The 13,421-nt window shown below is 41.3% G+C and overlaps 1 protein-coding gene across 5 annotated transcripts in view; it reads left to right on the top strand.

Moving 5' to 3' along the window:
• CHD2 (chromodomain helicase DNA binding protein 2) overlaps positions 1-13,421 on the top strand; it is a 113,654-nt gene that overhangs the window by 36,210 nt on the left and 64,023 nt on the right. For all 5 annotated transcript variants that reach the window (XM_027522053.1, XM_027522055.1, XM_027522052.1 and 2 more), the window contains 8 exons: positions 554-779; positions 2,092-2,192; positions 3,076-3,120; positions 3,268-3,446; positions 5,442-5,566; positions 8,773-8,989; positions 10,776-10,865; positions 11,742-11,932. In XM_027522053.1, the coding sequence (XP_027377854.1) occupies positions 554-779; positions 2,092-2,192; positions 3,076-3,120; positions 3,268-3,446; positions 5,442-5,566; positions 8,773-8,989; positions 10,776-10,865; positions 11,742-11,932 (1,174 nt within the window). The remainder of the gene's footprint in view (positions 1-553; positions 780-2,091; positions 2,193-3,075; positions 3,121-3,267; positions 3,447-5,441; positions 5,567-8,772; positions 8,990-10,775; positions 10,866-11,741; positions 11,933-13,421) is intronic.

Genomic DNA, 13,421 nt, shown 5'->3' with positions numbered 1-13,421 from the left:
AACCGCCTATGGCCCCGGCCCTTCCCTGCAGCCTCTGCTCTTAGCTCCCTGAGTTCCTTCTGCGCCTCTTGTTTCTGCTTGAATGCTGCTGCTTGCTTGTCCATCTCCTCAACCTGCTGCTTGCGTTGCTTCAGGAGCTTCTTGCCACCTTTGCGGCTAGACATGGTTCCTGCTGCCACTTCCCTGCCATTGGAAGCTGGCAGATTTCTCTGCTCAGAAAGGCCCAAGTTTTATGTATTTAGCCTGAGTTAGTAGGGACCAAAACAAAATAATGTTGCTGTTCCGTATTTATTGTGTTTGAACACAAAGATTTCTTTGATTTCACCAGCAAATTTTAGACTGTTTAAATGGGAAAAATTGGGTTTGCATCTTGAAAACATTTGAAATTGCTGGGCATGTTCGTTCTGTATTGTTTGTGAATATCTGCATATTTGAAGATAAAGGATTTTGGTACTTCATCCAAAAAGAGACTCTTTAGATAACTGTGTATTTGGGAAGCTTTTCAGGGTCTGGTTTCATAGACTTTTTAAAATTTAACTGAATCTTTTTGCAGCCACGGGAGCTTCTACCACTGTGTATGCAGTCGAAGCTAATGGAGACCCTAGCAGCGACTTTGACCCTGAAAAGGATGAAGGCGAAGTCCAGTACCTCATCAAGTGGAAGGGCTGGTCATATATCCACAGCACATGGGAGAGTGAAGAGTCCTTACAGCAACAGAAAGTGAAGGGTCTGAAAAAACTAGAGAACTTCAAGAAGAAAGAGGATGAAATCAAGCAGTGGTACATTACCTTTCCTAGATAAAAGAAATACACTTGCAGCCTGGGGGAAGGGAGAGTTTTTAAATGGTGGAGAACATGACTGTCTAGAATATCAAATTTTGCCTCTGTCAGACTGAATGAACGTGGAGGCATCCATGGTTACCTTTTATAAAACTGTGACCTGAAGATAGTATGTATTTTTATGTATAGCCAGAAAGTCTGTAGAGTTTAATAATAACATCGAGTGTATGGGGCGTTTTTCAGACCTGATGTTGTCGTCAGTCCTCACAGTAAGCCTGTGAGATTTGTACAGAGTGCTATTTGTTGACAGTGAGCTGCAGAGCCGCTCTGCGGCCCTGGACGCCCGCAGCCTGAGTCCAGGCTCATGTCCTTGAGCACCTTGTCACTTTCTCTGGTTGTGCTGGCCTAGCCTGGGTGTCAGAAGTTTAGTGTTCTAGAACTCTCTGGGATATGGTATACTTAAAACTAATCTTGGTTTTACAGTTTACAGAAATGATGTGACAGGAATGTTCTGAAACTGTGATCACCTTGTGGTTTTTAGCTTACTTACAGCTTTGAACATGTCAAGTTGTATGAGAAACGTGGGGCCACAATACACACACCCCTAAACTGATAATAAATAAGAAGTGTAAGTTCTCCCTGGAGACACACGCTTCAGTATCATGTGATCAGGTTAATTAGTGTTAGGAATAGGGACAAATGGGTTCCAATTCCTGTTTTATTACTGTGCAGAATATGCTATTTCAGTAAATCAGATACTTTTTTTCTTTGAGTCAAAAAAATATATATCTCTGAGGTATGGGTAGTTTGTAAAGCAATTATTAGAATTTTGAAAGTCCTTGAAAGTTATAGTAGTATTTAATTTCAAGTTGCTGGTGTTATTTTATAACTGAAAATAATTGGTTTTCTAAAAATGTCAACATTTAATCACTCCTAAAGTCCATCATATATGAAAAAAAGACATCTTTTCTTATAATCTGAGTTTTATTGGCCTTGTCTATTAAGATATATGAATTTATCACAGATCATATGAATTTATCACACAAAATAGTTATTTTTAGGTTTCTTTATAAACAGGCCACATCAGCAAGAACAACTGGTGTGTCCTTTAAGTCTGAGGTTTCAGTGTTTTCTACAAGTCTTACATGTTTTTCTTAAAATCTCTGGCCTAATTATTAGTACAAGATTACTAAAGGGACATATGAAAGTAAAGACTAAGTTTCCTTTCCTGTTTTGACTTTGCATTGATAGATGAGTATGGATTCTCCAGATCTAATTAGTATGTACTCTGCCTTGTTTGACTTCTGGCCAGGTTAGGGAAGGTTTCTCCTGAAGATGTGGAATATTTCAACTGCCAACAAGAGCTGGCCTCAGAGCTGAACAAACAGTATCAGATCGTAGAAAGAGTAATAGGTAAGTACATGGAAACTCATTTAAGCAGTGTTGGAGTTCCAGGAATAAAGGAACTTCCTTTTTTGGGAGTAATGTATAGATATTAAAAAATGTATTTTTGCAGGTGTAAGTTTGGAGAATAGTCAGATGCCTAGATTTATTTTGAAGGAAAAGCTAATAAGACTTGGTGGTAGATTTGGAGATGGGGGAAGACAGAGGGGTGGTGTCAGTATTCCTGACCTGAGCAAACAGGAGATTGGAGGTACCATTTACTGAAATAGCAAGACTGAGGGAAGAGAAGTCAAGAGCTTAGTTTGTCAGTTTGATATACTTCACAGTCATCTAAGTGGATAGTATTGTGAAGGCTGTAGAGTATGTGAATCTGGAGTTTAGAACTCAGTCTTAGCTGGAGATTGAAACTTGAGAATTTATCTCTGTGTAGATAGTATTTAAAGCCTGAGGTTTAATGAGATCATCAAGAAATGTACACATGGTGAGAGCAGAAGTCTGAGGGCATTCCAGCTTTTGAAAGTTGTGAAGAAACCAACGGAGGAGCGTGAGAAAGGCCCGCCAGTGAGGTGGCAGCCAGGGGGTAGGCGTGCCAAGCACCAGGTGGCTCGGGCGGCAGGTGGCGTTGCCAGTCAGGGAGGACTGGGGCCTGGTCCTTCCGCTCGGCAGTAGTCCTGGCCCGGGGGGATGAATCCATGGGGTGGTGGGGCTGCAGGTGGGGGTAGGGAGACAGAGAAATGGGGCCAGACAGGGTCGTGAGAACAACACGGCTGTCTCTTTTTTATTTTGTTAAGATGTGAGATAGTAGAGTATATTTGTACTCTTGCTCACAGGGCCTGAAATGTCACTGTTTTCTTGGTTTTGTGATAACTTACCTAATTTTCCATTTATTTAGCTGTGAAGACAAGCAAATCTACACTGGGTCAAACAGACTTTCCAGGTAAGTGAGAGATTTTGTTTATAAATATTGTCTAAGAGCAGTGCATGCTTTGCCACGTGGTGTTGCCTTGGTTACACATAAAACAGAATGTCACCCCTTTCCTTTAATTGGCAGTTGCTGATCTGTCAATTTTTGTATGTGAAATAGCTCACAGCCGGAAGCCGGCCCCTTCCAACGAACCTGAGTATCTATGCAAGTGGATGGGACTGCCCTATTCAGAGTGCAGCTGGGAAGACGAAGCCCTGATCGGAAAGAAATTCCAGAGCTGCATCGACAGCTTCCACAGTCGCAACAACTCAAAAACCATCCCCACGAGAGAATGCAAGGTGTGCTGACTGCTGGCGTTTGGGCTTTCGGGGAAAGGTGTATTGCTTAAAGGTCTGGCCACACACAGATGTGGGGGAGAGAAAAGACTACAGAAGTAAAGGACAGTTCTCATGTTGAAGAAGATGACCTAATCTTGGTATCAAAGGAAAACCATTAAAACAGGAGAGCAGGATGTGTTGTATAATGGCTTTACTGACTCATTTCATCTTATTATTTACCCAGTTAGATATATCTAGTTCAGAGATACTGTGGAAACTCCTTGAAAGAGTTAAAGCACTTTAAAGAGAAGTGGCAGGAAAAGGAAGTGACTCTGAATTCTACAAAAGACAAGGATCTGTACAGGCTTTCTTATTTGATTGATCCAGAGACTGGATCAACCAGTCTCTGCTAGACTGGTTGTACAGATCCTTATCTTTTGTTGGTATTTATTCCCTGTATAATGCTTGGGTCCTCAGTAATAAAACTATACTTAAGATATGGCCTCTTTGTCCGAGAGGTTGTCTTCAGATTCATAGAATCAAACCTGTACCTATAAAAAGCAGTGTGTCACTGGAGGTCAGTGAGTGTGACAATATCCAGAGGCAGAAGTCACTGAGCCACAGGGATCACTGAAGGGGTTTTAAAACTAGAGGAAGTTGTGGTACATGAAGTGCCCTACCCTTGAAGAATAGATTGGAGCTGGTTAGACAAGATAAAAGGGGGCCCAGGTTATTGTCCTCTTGTGAAAGATACTAAGAGAAAGATGTTCTTGTAATATAGTTGGGGGACCACCGGGCCTCAGGGTTGGAAGAGGGAGGTGATATTGACAAATCAAAGTGTGTATGTATTGAATACCTTGAAGGATATGTTGACTTTATCCTGTGGGTATTGATAAGCCTACCCTCTTGAGCAGAGCAGCAGGCCAGAAACAGTATTTCATTTAGAAAGCTTAATCTAATGACTGTGTGTTGGAGACTCCAGAGTAAGTAATTGTTAAAGCCAGAAGGTCCCACCAGGAAGATGTAGAATAAGCCCCTGAAGGGAGAGTTGGTGTGAGGATGAGGACAGTAGCAGCAGTTGAAGGGTCAGACGGGAGAAGCTTTGTGGGGAGACTTGGCGGGAGTGGACAGCTGCGAGTGAGGCATCTGATTCTGTTGACTGCCCGCTGCTCACAGAGGAGAGCTGAGACAAACAGTAATTACCTTATCAAATACTTTAGTAGGATGACACTTCTTAATAGGGTACTCATTCCAGAGAGTGCTCATCTTCAGAGAAATGCTCCCTGCAAAAAAGGCTTTTGTGGGCACATCACTCTGGGATGCACTCCTGAATGAGCTTCTCCTGTTAACTCACGGCATCCACAAACATGGTAGACTTGAAAAGTCACGAGCCATGGGATGCATGTAACTTTTTAACCCAGTGTTTCCCAAACTGAGTTGGCCGTAGAATACACATTTTGTGCAAACCATAGAGACATGGCTTTACTAGGCTGCCAAATCTTCACACCTCTGAAGGTGAGAGCAGCATCTTTTCCTTCAGAAAGCCAGACTCACAGAGTTGGGGCTTCAAGGGAGGTGGGCTGCTTTTCAGAATTGACAAATGCTGTTACGGTAGCATAGACAGACTTCCCGAGAGGCATTGTTTTGTGCTGTTTAGAGAGTAAGGTAACGCCAAGAGGAAAATAGGTGACTCACTGCCCCGCTGCAGAGATGATGTGGAGTCAGTGCTGTTCAATGATGTTCACAAGCTTACTTCAGGAAAGAAGCAATGACTAACAACATCTCGGGCTGCAGTCTGGCTTTGGGCATGTAGACAGCGATGCAGGAACTGATGGTCGGTTGGGTGTGGTTGGTGATACAGATGTGAAATTTCAGTTCTTATGCTTTCGTGTAGAGTGCACAAATCATGGTTAGCATTTTAACATACGAACAGGTTTGCATATGAAGAAGGTTAACAGGTTAACATATGAAGAAGGTTTTCTTCATACCTGGTCTTTGTTCAATTCTGCATTTCAGGCCCTGAAGCAGAGACCACGATTTGTGGCTTTAAAGAAACAGCCAGCATATTTAGGAGGAGAGAATCTGGAGCTCCGAGATTATCAGCTGGAAGGTCTCAACTGGCTTGCTCACTCCTGGTGCAAGTACGTAGAAGATTATGTTTGATGTTTTCTCTACTGTTTGTGGCTGTTTAAGATGTTAGATGCAAAGAATTACTCCTTTTTATTCCCTTCTTCAGGGGATCTTCCCAACCGAGGGATTGAACTTGGGTCTTCTGCATTGCAGGCAGATTCTTTACCATCTGAGCCACCAGGGAAGCCCCATTGTATATTATTATTGTTATTTGTCACTATGTCGTGTCTGACTCTTTTGGGATACCATGGACTGTAGCCCACCAGGCTCCTCTGTCCGTGGGATTTTCTAGAATACTGGAGTGGGTTGCCATTTCCTTCCCCCTGGGGATCATCCTGACCCAGAGATCGAACCCATGTCTCCTGGATTGGCAAGTGGATTCTTAGCACTGAGCACAAGGGAAGTCCATTGTATATTATAGAAAAAAAAAACATATATATGTGTGTGTGTGTATGTGTGTATATATATATATGTATATATGTGTATATATGTATTTGATTAAGAGAAATCACTTCTGGGAATTCCCCTGTATGTGTAATTACCACTTTAGCCTGAAGTAAAAAGTACTTTGTTATTTAGTTATTGGGAGGGTAATAGCCAGTGACCTGTGTCATACTGTGTTATTCGTGAGCACAAATAGCAAGGTAATTTGCCCAAATCTTTGGTGTGGAAGGAATTATTCTAAGACGAGAGAAGATCTTTAATTTACATACTGGTGCTAAAGAGTCTTGTGATTCCCCTGCTCCCCAATTGCTGTACAGGCCATCCCATTTAGAGAAAGTTTTCTGACAGTTGAACTTGTGAAATTATCCTTCACTTTTTGTAATAAGATTACCATAGTCTTGGGAAAAAAGAAGAGAGATGAGACAATGAGGTTTAAAGGTACGTTGAGACTGTACTCATGAATTTTATTCACCAAGTTCAATTGCAGACTCAAGTATTCCCTAATTACTGTGCATTAGGAACCCATGTAGGCCTTGAGAATTTAATAGTGAACCAAGACAAGACAGGATTTCCCTGTCCTCATAGAACATACAGGGTGAAAAGTACCTTTTTAAACCCCCTCAAGGTGTTTTATTTGCAAATATGTATTATATCCCTTGAAAAAGAATCCAAAGGTTTCCCCTCCTGTGTTTTCATCTTGCTTCTTCATGGTCCATCATGCCCACTGAGGTTGTTGGTACAATGAAAACAAACTGACGGGACGGGAGCAGGCCATTCTGCCATTTTTCTAGATCTTTCAGTTGCACATCAAATCTGGGGCTGGTCACTCCACACTTAGGAAGCCTGCCTCTGAGGCTCTCAACAACTTGTACAGCGCAGTGATCATGGATGATTTCAAATTTGCCAGCGTAACCAGGCTGCTTCTTCAGGGTTAGAAGCCTGACAGTGGCTTTGGAGCGTGGTTTGATAGGCACCTGGCATTTACCTCTTCTCCGCACTGTTGGTATTCCTGAGAGCGCCAGCCCGGACACCCATGTGCAGCATCACGGCGGCACAGAGAGGCGAAGGAGGGAGGGGAAGCACCTATGTCTGTCTGCACATTCCTTCCCCAGATGGCAGCTCTTAATTTCGTCAGGATTTGGTGGCAAAGCAAGAATTCTTACTTCAGAATAGACTACAGCTCCAAAGCAGACGTGTGAGCTGCTTTTCTCAGTGCTGAAAAGATGGCTTTTCATTACAGAGATGCGTTTATGTGACTTTCCCAGTTGAGCCGTCTGTTTTTTCTCTTGTTAAAATTTATGTAATATTTAACATTCAGTGTAAGAAACAAAGATCTTGAGGTTCCATTCCTTTGACTGAGAATGGAGGTCTGAGGTAACTCCTGTTCTCGATTGCTGGAAGATTATTTTTGTTTCCGAGAATAGTGAGATGTGAGCTTCCTAAAGGACAATTACAAGCTCAGTGGAGCCTTAGAAGTTGTGTAACTAATCCTCTTGCTTTACACTTCAGGACACACTCTGTAGAGTCTTTAAACTCATTAATTCAGAACCAGCTGAAAAAGGCCCAGTTAGCTGCTGGGCCCTGGTTGTGGGAACCTTGCGTTAAGTAACATGCTGTTTTGGTCTAGTTCCAGAAAAACAGGCAGATCAGACCTCCTTTCATGTGTATAAATGGACAGTGGCAGTTTGCTAGGGAGAGGAAATGTTGGAGAAAATTAACCCTGTTTCCTCCCCAGTGGTGTGAAAAGGTGAGAGAAATAAGAGGGAAATCACTCAGGGATATCTTCTTGGTGAATTAAATGTCTTGTTTTTCTAATCAGTTAGTTGTCTTTAACTTGAGTATTAGTTTTTGTTCTCTCTGGTCCACTGATTAAGTGTGTATTATACATATGTAAACCTCCCGTGGCCTGATTTTCAAGAACCTTTTTATATTTTCAACCTTATGGCATATATGCATCCCTGGTTTCCTGCCAAATGGACTCTTTTCTATTTCCAGAACATATTTCCTAACTCTGGCTATTTTTTTAAGTTTAAATTAGCTCAAATTAATTAAAGTTTTTCCTAGTATCTGGACAGTCCTTTCCTATTAGCACCCTGTTGAAATCCTGCCTGTCCTCTAGAGCCGTCTGTCTCAAAAGTGTGGTCCAAGGAGTATACCCATATTACAGTGTATCCAGGAGTGCTTGTTAACAATACAGAGTTCTGAGCCCTTTTCCAGATATTCCGATTCAGCAGGTCTGGGGTAGGATTCAGAGATCTGATCTGCAGCCTACCCCTGCTAGATACTAGTATGTTTAAAGGAAGCTCTGTGCACCTGCGGCATGTAGGTCTGGAAAGTAGTGATTACAGCATTAAGCAGCCCAGTGGCAGGCAGTGGAATGGGTGGGCAGTCTGAACAAGGGCCCGTGACTGTCAGGCTGTAGGGCTCACCAGGAGTGGGGTAGCCCGTCTGCCTCTGCCTTCTGCATTGATGGAGCCCAGGGCATGTGCTTTACACCACTATTCCAAACCTGCCTTCTGTTATAAGAAGTAGATGGAAAGCGGCTCTTACAATAATCCAGACCTCGATTATACTTAGATTACTTGTTACCCTGCTGTCTTCTGACGCAGGAGACGATTGCAGAGGAGAGGAGAGACATTTGAGGCTCAAAACCCCTGACTTGCTGAGGAATATCGTGAGGCCTTGATGCCTCTGCTGTTTGTGCATGTACTGTTTTGTTTGTTTTTTGTTGTGAACTGATGATCTTTTTGTTTTTATCTTTTTCTTTCTGCAGAAGTAACAGTGTAATCCTTGCTGATGAAATGGGCCTAGGAAAGACCATCCAGACCATATCATTCCTCTCCTACCTGTTCCACCAACACCAGCTGTATGGCCCCTTTCTTATAGTCGTCCCTTTATCCACCCTCACCTCATGGCAGAGGGAGTTTGAAATCTGGGCACCAGAGATTAACGTAGTGGTTTACATAGGTGACCTGATGAGCAGAAATACGGTGTGTAAACAAAAAGAATTGGGATAGAATCTGTGTTATAAATGTATTTGGGAAATTGACCTAAAGCTATTATAGTCTTTAGTAAATTGTGCTTCTGACACTGTGCTATGCCCTTGTTACTGGGAGATTTCTGTATCACAAAAACACAATTCTGATAGTCTTAAAAACGTATGCTTACTTTGTAAAGAAAAACAACAGCTATACATGAACGGGAAACTTTCCTAGTTGGATTGCAGTATTAAGTTTTTCTTCTTTCTTTTCTGTCTACTTTGAAGACCACTTAATTTACAAAGGATTATGCGATAGAGTTTACACCTTATGAAATGTTAGTAGTAGTTGACAGGGATAGTACTGACAATACTTTAGTTCTTAGAATTTGTTTCCTAATTTTTAAAAAATGGGGCAGTTATATAACTTATAAGAAAGGAGTAAAAGGACGGTGAGCTATTTCAGAGCAGCAGACATGAGAATTATTTGTCTGATATCAAAGTTAACTTGAGCATCAGGAACTTGGAACACAGGGGCTTAAGTTTATCTTTGTTTGACAGATCTTTTCTTGGTAACGAGTAACGTTTTTTAAGGTACTGTGTGCCAGGCCCTGTGCTGGGTACTTCATATATATTACCTATAATCCTTATGATAGTCTTTAAAGTAGATGATATTCTTTCCAATCAACTGATGAAGGAAATTGACAGAGAGGTTAACACTTGGCCTCAGGCCAGCTGGACTGTGGCAGAGCTGGGGTTGGGACAAGGATGTGTTCAGTCCCAGACCTGGGCTTTTTCACCACTGGATGTATGTTGGAATGAACTGTTTCTAGGAAGTTGCTGATGGTTTCATTGAAATTGCCTAACCTAAACTCTGACAGATTTCATTGCTCTAATTTTGAGTTTCTAAGTACATAATAGTTCCTCAGTTTGTTGATCCATCCGTTAACCATTAAAAAAGAAAATCTAGATTATGTAGAATTGCTTCAAACACCACTGCACTGAAAGGTGAGGGCAAAGAAAAAGAACTCTGAATAATTGTGGGGTCAGGTACACTTTCTTTTTTTCCCAGTACTCCTTTTCTTTGTTCTTCCTTCCCACTTGATGGTGATTTTCTCAAAAGCTCTCCTTGACCCATTCTCCATTCCTAACTTGATAACCAAACTGTAGGAGCTTTGTCATGGGCCATTGTGCTTGCTGGGTGTCCAGTTATGTACTTTATACTTTTGTATGAATGTGTTAGTTTTTATGTTTCTTTGCATTGATGTTATTTTCATTCTTACTAGGTTGTATTTTAATCCTGTAAGCCTCCCTTTCCTCCTTATTGGGGGCCACATCTTACTGCTATATGATTAATGAAATTTCTGACCAAGTCAGAAGTTGGAATTTGTTTTATTTACTAATAAAAGTATGCCCTACCCAAAGAATAATCAAATTATATTTCCTTAAGAAAATTCTCCTTCTGGAAGATCTCTAGATAAGTTCAAGTCACCAGGGTTTAATTACTCATGAAATGCATTTTTTTCTCAAATGTATTGGGGTGGGGGAATATGGAGAGAAGACTGTTTGAATTCTGGCAATAAAGTTTTTGCTGCTCAGTAATAGATCTTTTAATTTTAACTTGTATTGCTCTGTACTTCGGTTGCTTAGATCAGTTTAGAATGTATTAGGTATTCATTAAGTTCTAATTAGATTTAATTTTTTATTTGGCATATTTTGTTGCATCTGTCATAAGACTTGGTGATTATATAGAAGGTTTAAAGTAGAAATTGTGTCTTAATTTCTATTTTCTCTTATAGATACGAGAATATGAATGGATTCACTCTCAGACCAAAAGGCTAAAGTTCAATGCGCTTATAACAACATATGAGATCCTCTTAAAAGATAAGGTATGTAATTGGTAACCCAGGAGTGTAACTTGTCCAAATGGTGTGGTCTCTGCCTCCCCCTTGCCATGTTATTTTTCTGTTTTTATTTAAAAAAGCCAACAAATGAAGAACAGAAAATCCATGAAGAATGTTAAGGTTATATATATATATAAAAACCCTAGAACCTTACAGTCGAATGGGACCTTGGGTCACCTAAGCCAATTGAATAAGACAGGATGAAAGGGGATTGAGGCCCACACCTGATAGGAGATTCTGGTCAGTCATTGGAAGCTGGTCTTGAGTGCCTCTCAGGCATTTGCCATCTTATTGTTAAGCACTTCTCCAGAACAGACGTTGTGAATGGTCTCTGTGAAGAGGACAGAAAAATGAAGCTCTTTAAATTATCTCCTTCTACCGTTACTATGAAATGTATGTGCCAAGTGATCCCATTGATGATGATAGGTGTAAGCAAGTTCAGCTTGTTTACAAGCTGTGGCTTGTAGTAGCTTGTGGCTCTTGGTGTTTCTGTGCTTTCAGGGTTGGGATGGAGAATAGGCAGAGAAGAATCTTAATTAAGGAGAGACTGCAAAATCATGAGTTTTGTTTTTGTGTTGTTTTTGCCCAGCATACCAGTTTTTATGTTTTTGCTTTGAGGCATGCAGCGATACCTGAAAGACCCCCTGTAGGTTTTAGAGGATGACCTGCTCTTTAGAGTAAACACCAGTCTGGCAGCTAAGAGAATAAACACAAGAGTCTTACGTACTTTTAAGTCAGTGAAGAATAAATGTTTCTGTGTAAACCTTTGTGATGGTATTTGTACAGAGATGATTAACACTTGAAAGTATTTTTAGGTTCCCTTCTGACCTGGTGGCTCGTTCTGTTTTGTTTTTACTTTAGACTGTGCTGGGCAGTATTAACTGGGCCTTTCTGGGAGTGGATGAAGCCCATCGGTTGAAGAATGATGACTCTTTATTGTATAAAACTCTGATTGATTTCAAGTCCAACCATAGGCTCCTGATTACGGGGACCCCTCTTCAGAATTCCCTCAAAGAGCTCTGGTCCTTGCTGCACTTTATTATGCCGGAGAAGTAAGCTCCTTCCTATGTATTTCAAAAGATGCTAGAATGTCTGAAATGCCAATGCTTTTTAACTTTTTTAGCAGACCTTAGGGAAAACAGATGGCATGGTCTGGGGAAAGCAAAGCATGGAACTGAGGTAGCAATAAAAGTGTGAAATGTTTTATAACAAATGATAGAAAGCTCAGAAATCAGTCTATTAAGGAAGAAAGCATATTGTCTACCAAGCATTTGAATTGTTTAATGCTTTGGAGGAAATAGTTGATAAATAGAAAACATTTCATACCTTCTCCCAGTAGCTATAAGGTCATCAATATAATTAGAATGGCGTATACAAGGTATACAATCTGAAAATAAAATATCCTAAATCTAAGCTTTTGATAGTAAAAGCATCAACTTGAGATTTGTTACAATTACCTATTTAAAGAATTGTGGGATGTCTTTACTGAAAAGATTTTTGTGGGAGAGATGGTATGTACATTTCATAAAACTTAAAATTATCCAATGGTGTTTGATGATACTTGCAATCTAAATTGTTACCCTAATGTGGAATACCCTACTCAGCATCTGACCCATCTTAGCATTTTCTCCACCACTGATTGTGCTCCAGCCATTCTGGCTATCTTCTGGTTCCTTTAACAAGCCAAGCATTGCTATTCTTTTCTGTATTTTATTTTATTATTGTTTTTAGTTGATTGATGATTGGTTTACAATGTTGTTTTGACTTTTGTCATATGTCAACATGAATTAGCCACAGGTGTACATATGTCCCCTCCCTCCCACCTCTCACCCGTTCCCCGCTCTAGGTTATCACAGAGCCGCAGTTTGGGTTCCCTGAGTCATACAGCACGTTCCCATTGGCCATCTATTTACGAATGTTGGTGTGCACGCCTCCATGCTGCTCTGCATTCATCCCACCCTCTTCTGCTTCTCCCCACCTTTGTCCATAAGTCTCTTCTCTCTGCCTCTCCATTGCTGCTCTGTGAACAGATGCGTCAGTACCTTCCTTCTAGATTGCGTGGATATGTGTTAATATACGATATTTGTTTTTCTGGCTTACTCCACTCTGTACAGTAGGCTCTAGGTTCATCCACCTCATGAGAACTGACTCAGATGTGTTCCTTTTTATGGGCATTGTGTGTGTGTACCACAGCTGCTTTATCCGTCTGTTGATGGACGTCGGGGCTGCTTCGGTGTCTTGGCTGTTGTAAACAGTGCTGCAGTGGACACTGGGTCCGTGTGTCTTTTCGGGTTTGGGTTTCCTCGGGGTATGTGCCTAGCAGTGACACTGCTGGTCACATGGTGGCTTTACTCCTGCTTTTAAAGGAACCCTCGTGCCATCTCCCGCAGTGGTGTGTCAGTTGACATCCCACCCACGGCGCTGGAGGGCCCCCTTCTCTCCACACCCTCTCCAGTACTTGTTTGTGGATTCTTTGATGATGGCCATTCTGTCTGTGGTGAGGTGATCCCTCATTGTGGTTTTGATTTGCATTTCTCTAAT

The sequence above is a fragment of the Bos indicus x Bos taurus genome, chromosome 21 (assembly GCF_003369695.1).
Source record: "Bos indicus x Bos taurus breed Angus x Brahman F1 hybrid chromosome 21, Bos_hybrid_MaternalHap_v2.0, whole genome shotgun sequence".
In the NCBI taxonomy this organism is placed as follows: Eukaryota; Metazoa; Chordata; class Mammalia; order Artiodactyla; family Bovidae; genus Bos; species Bos indicus x Bos taurus.
This window is presented reverse-complemented; position numbering and strand designations above follow the sequence as displayed.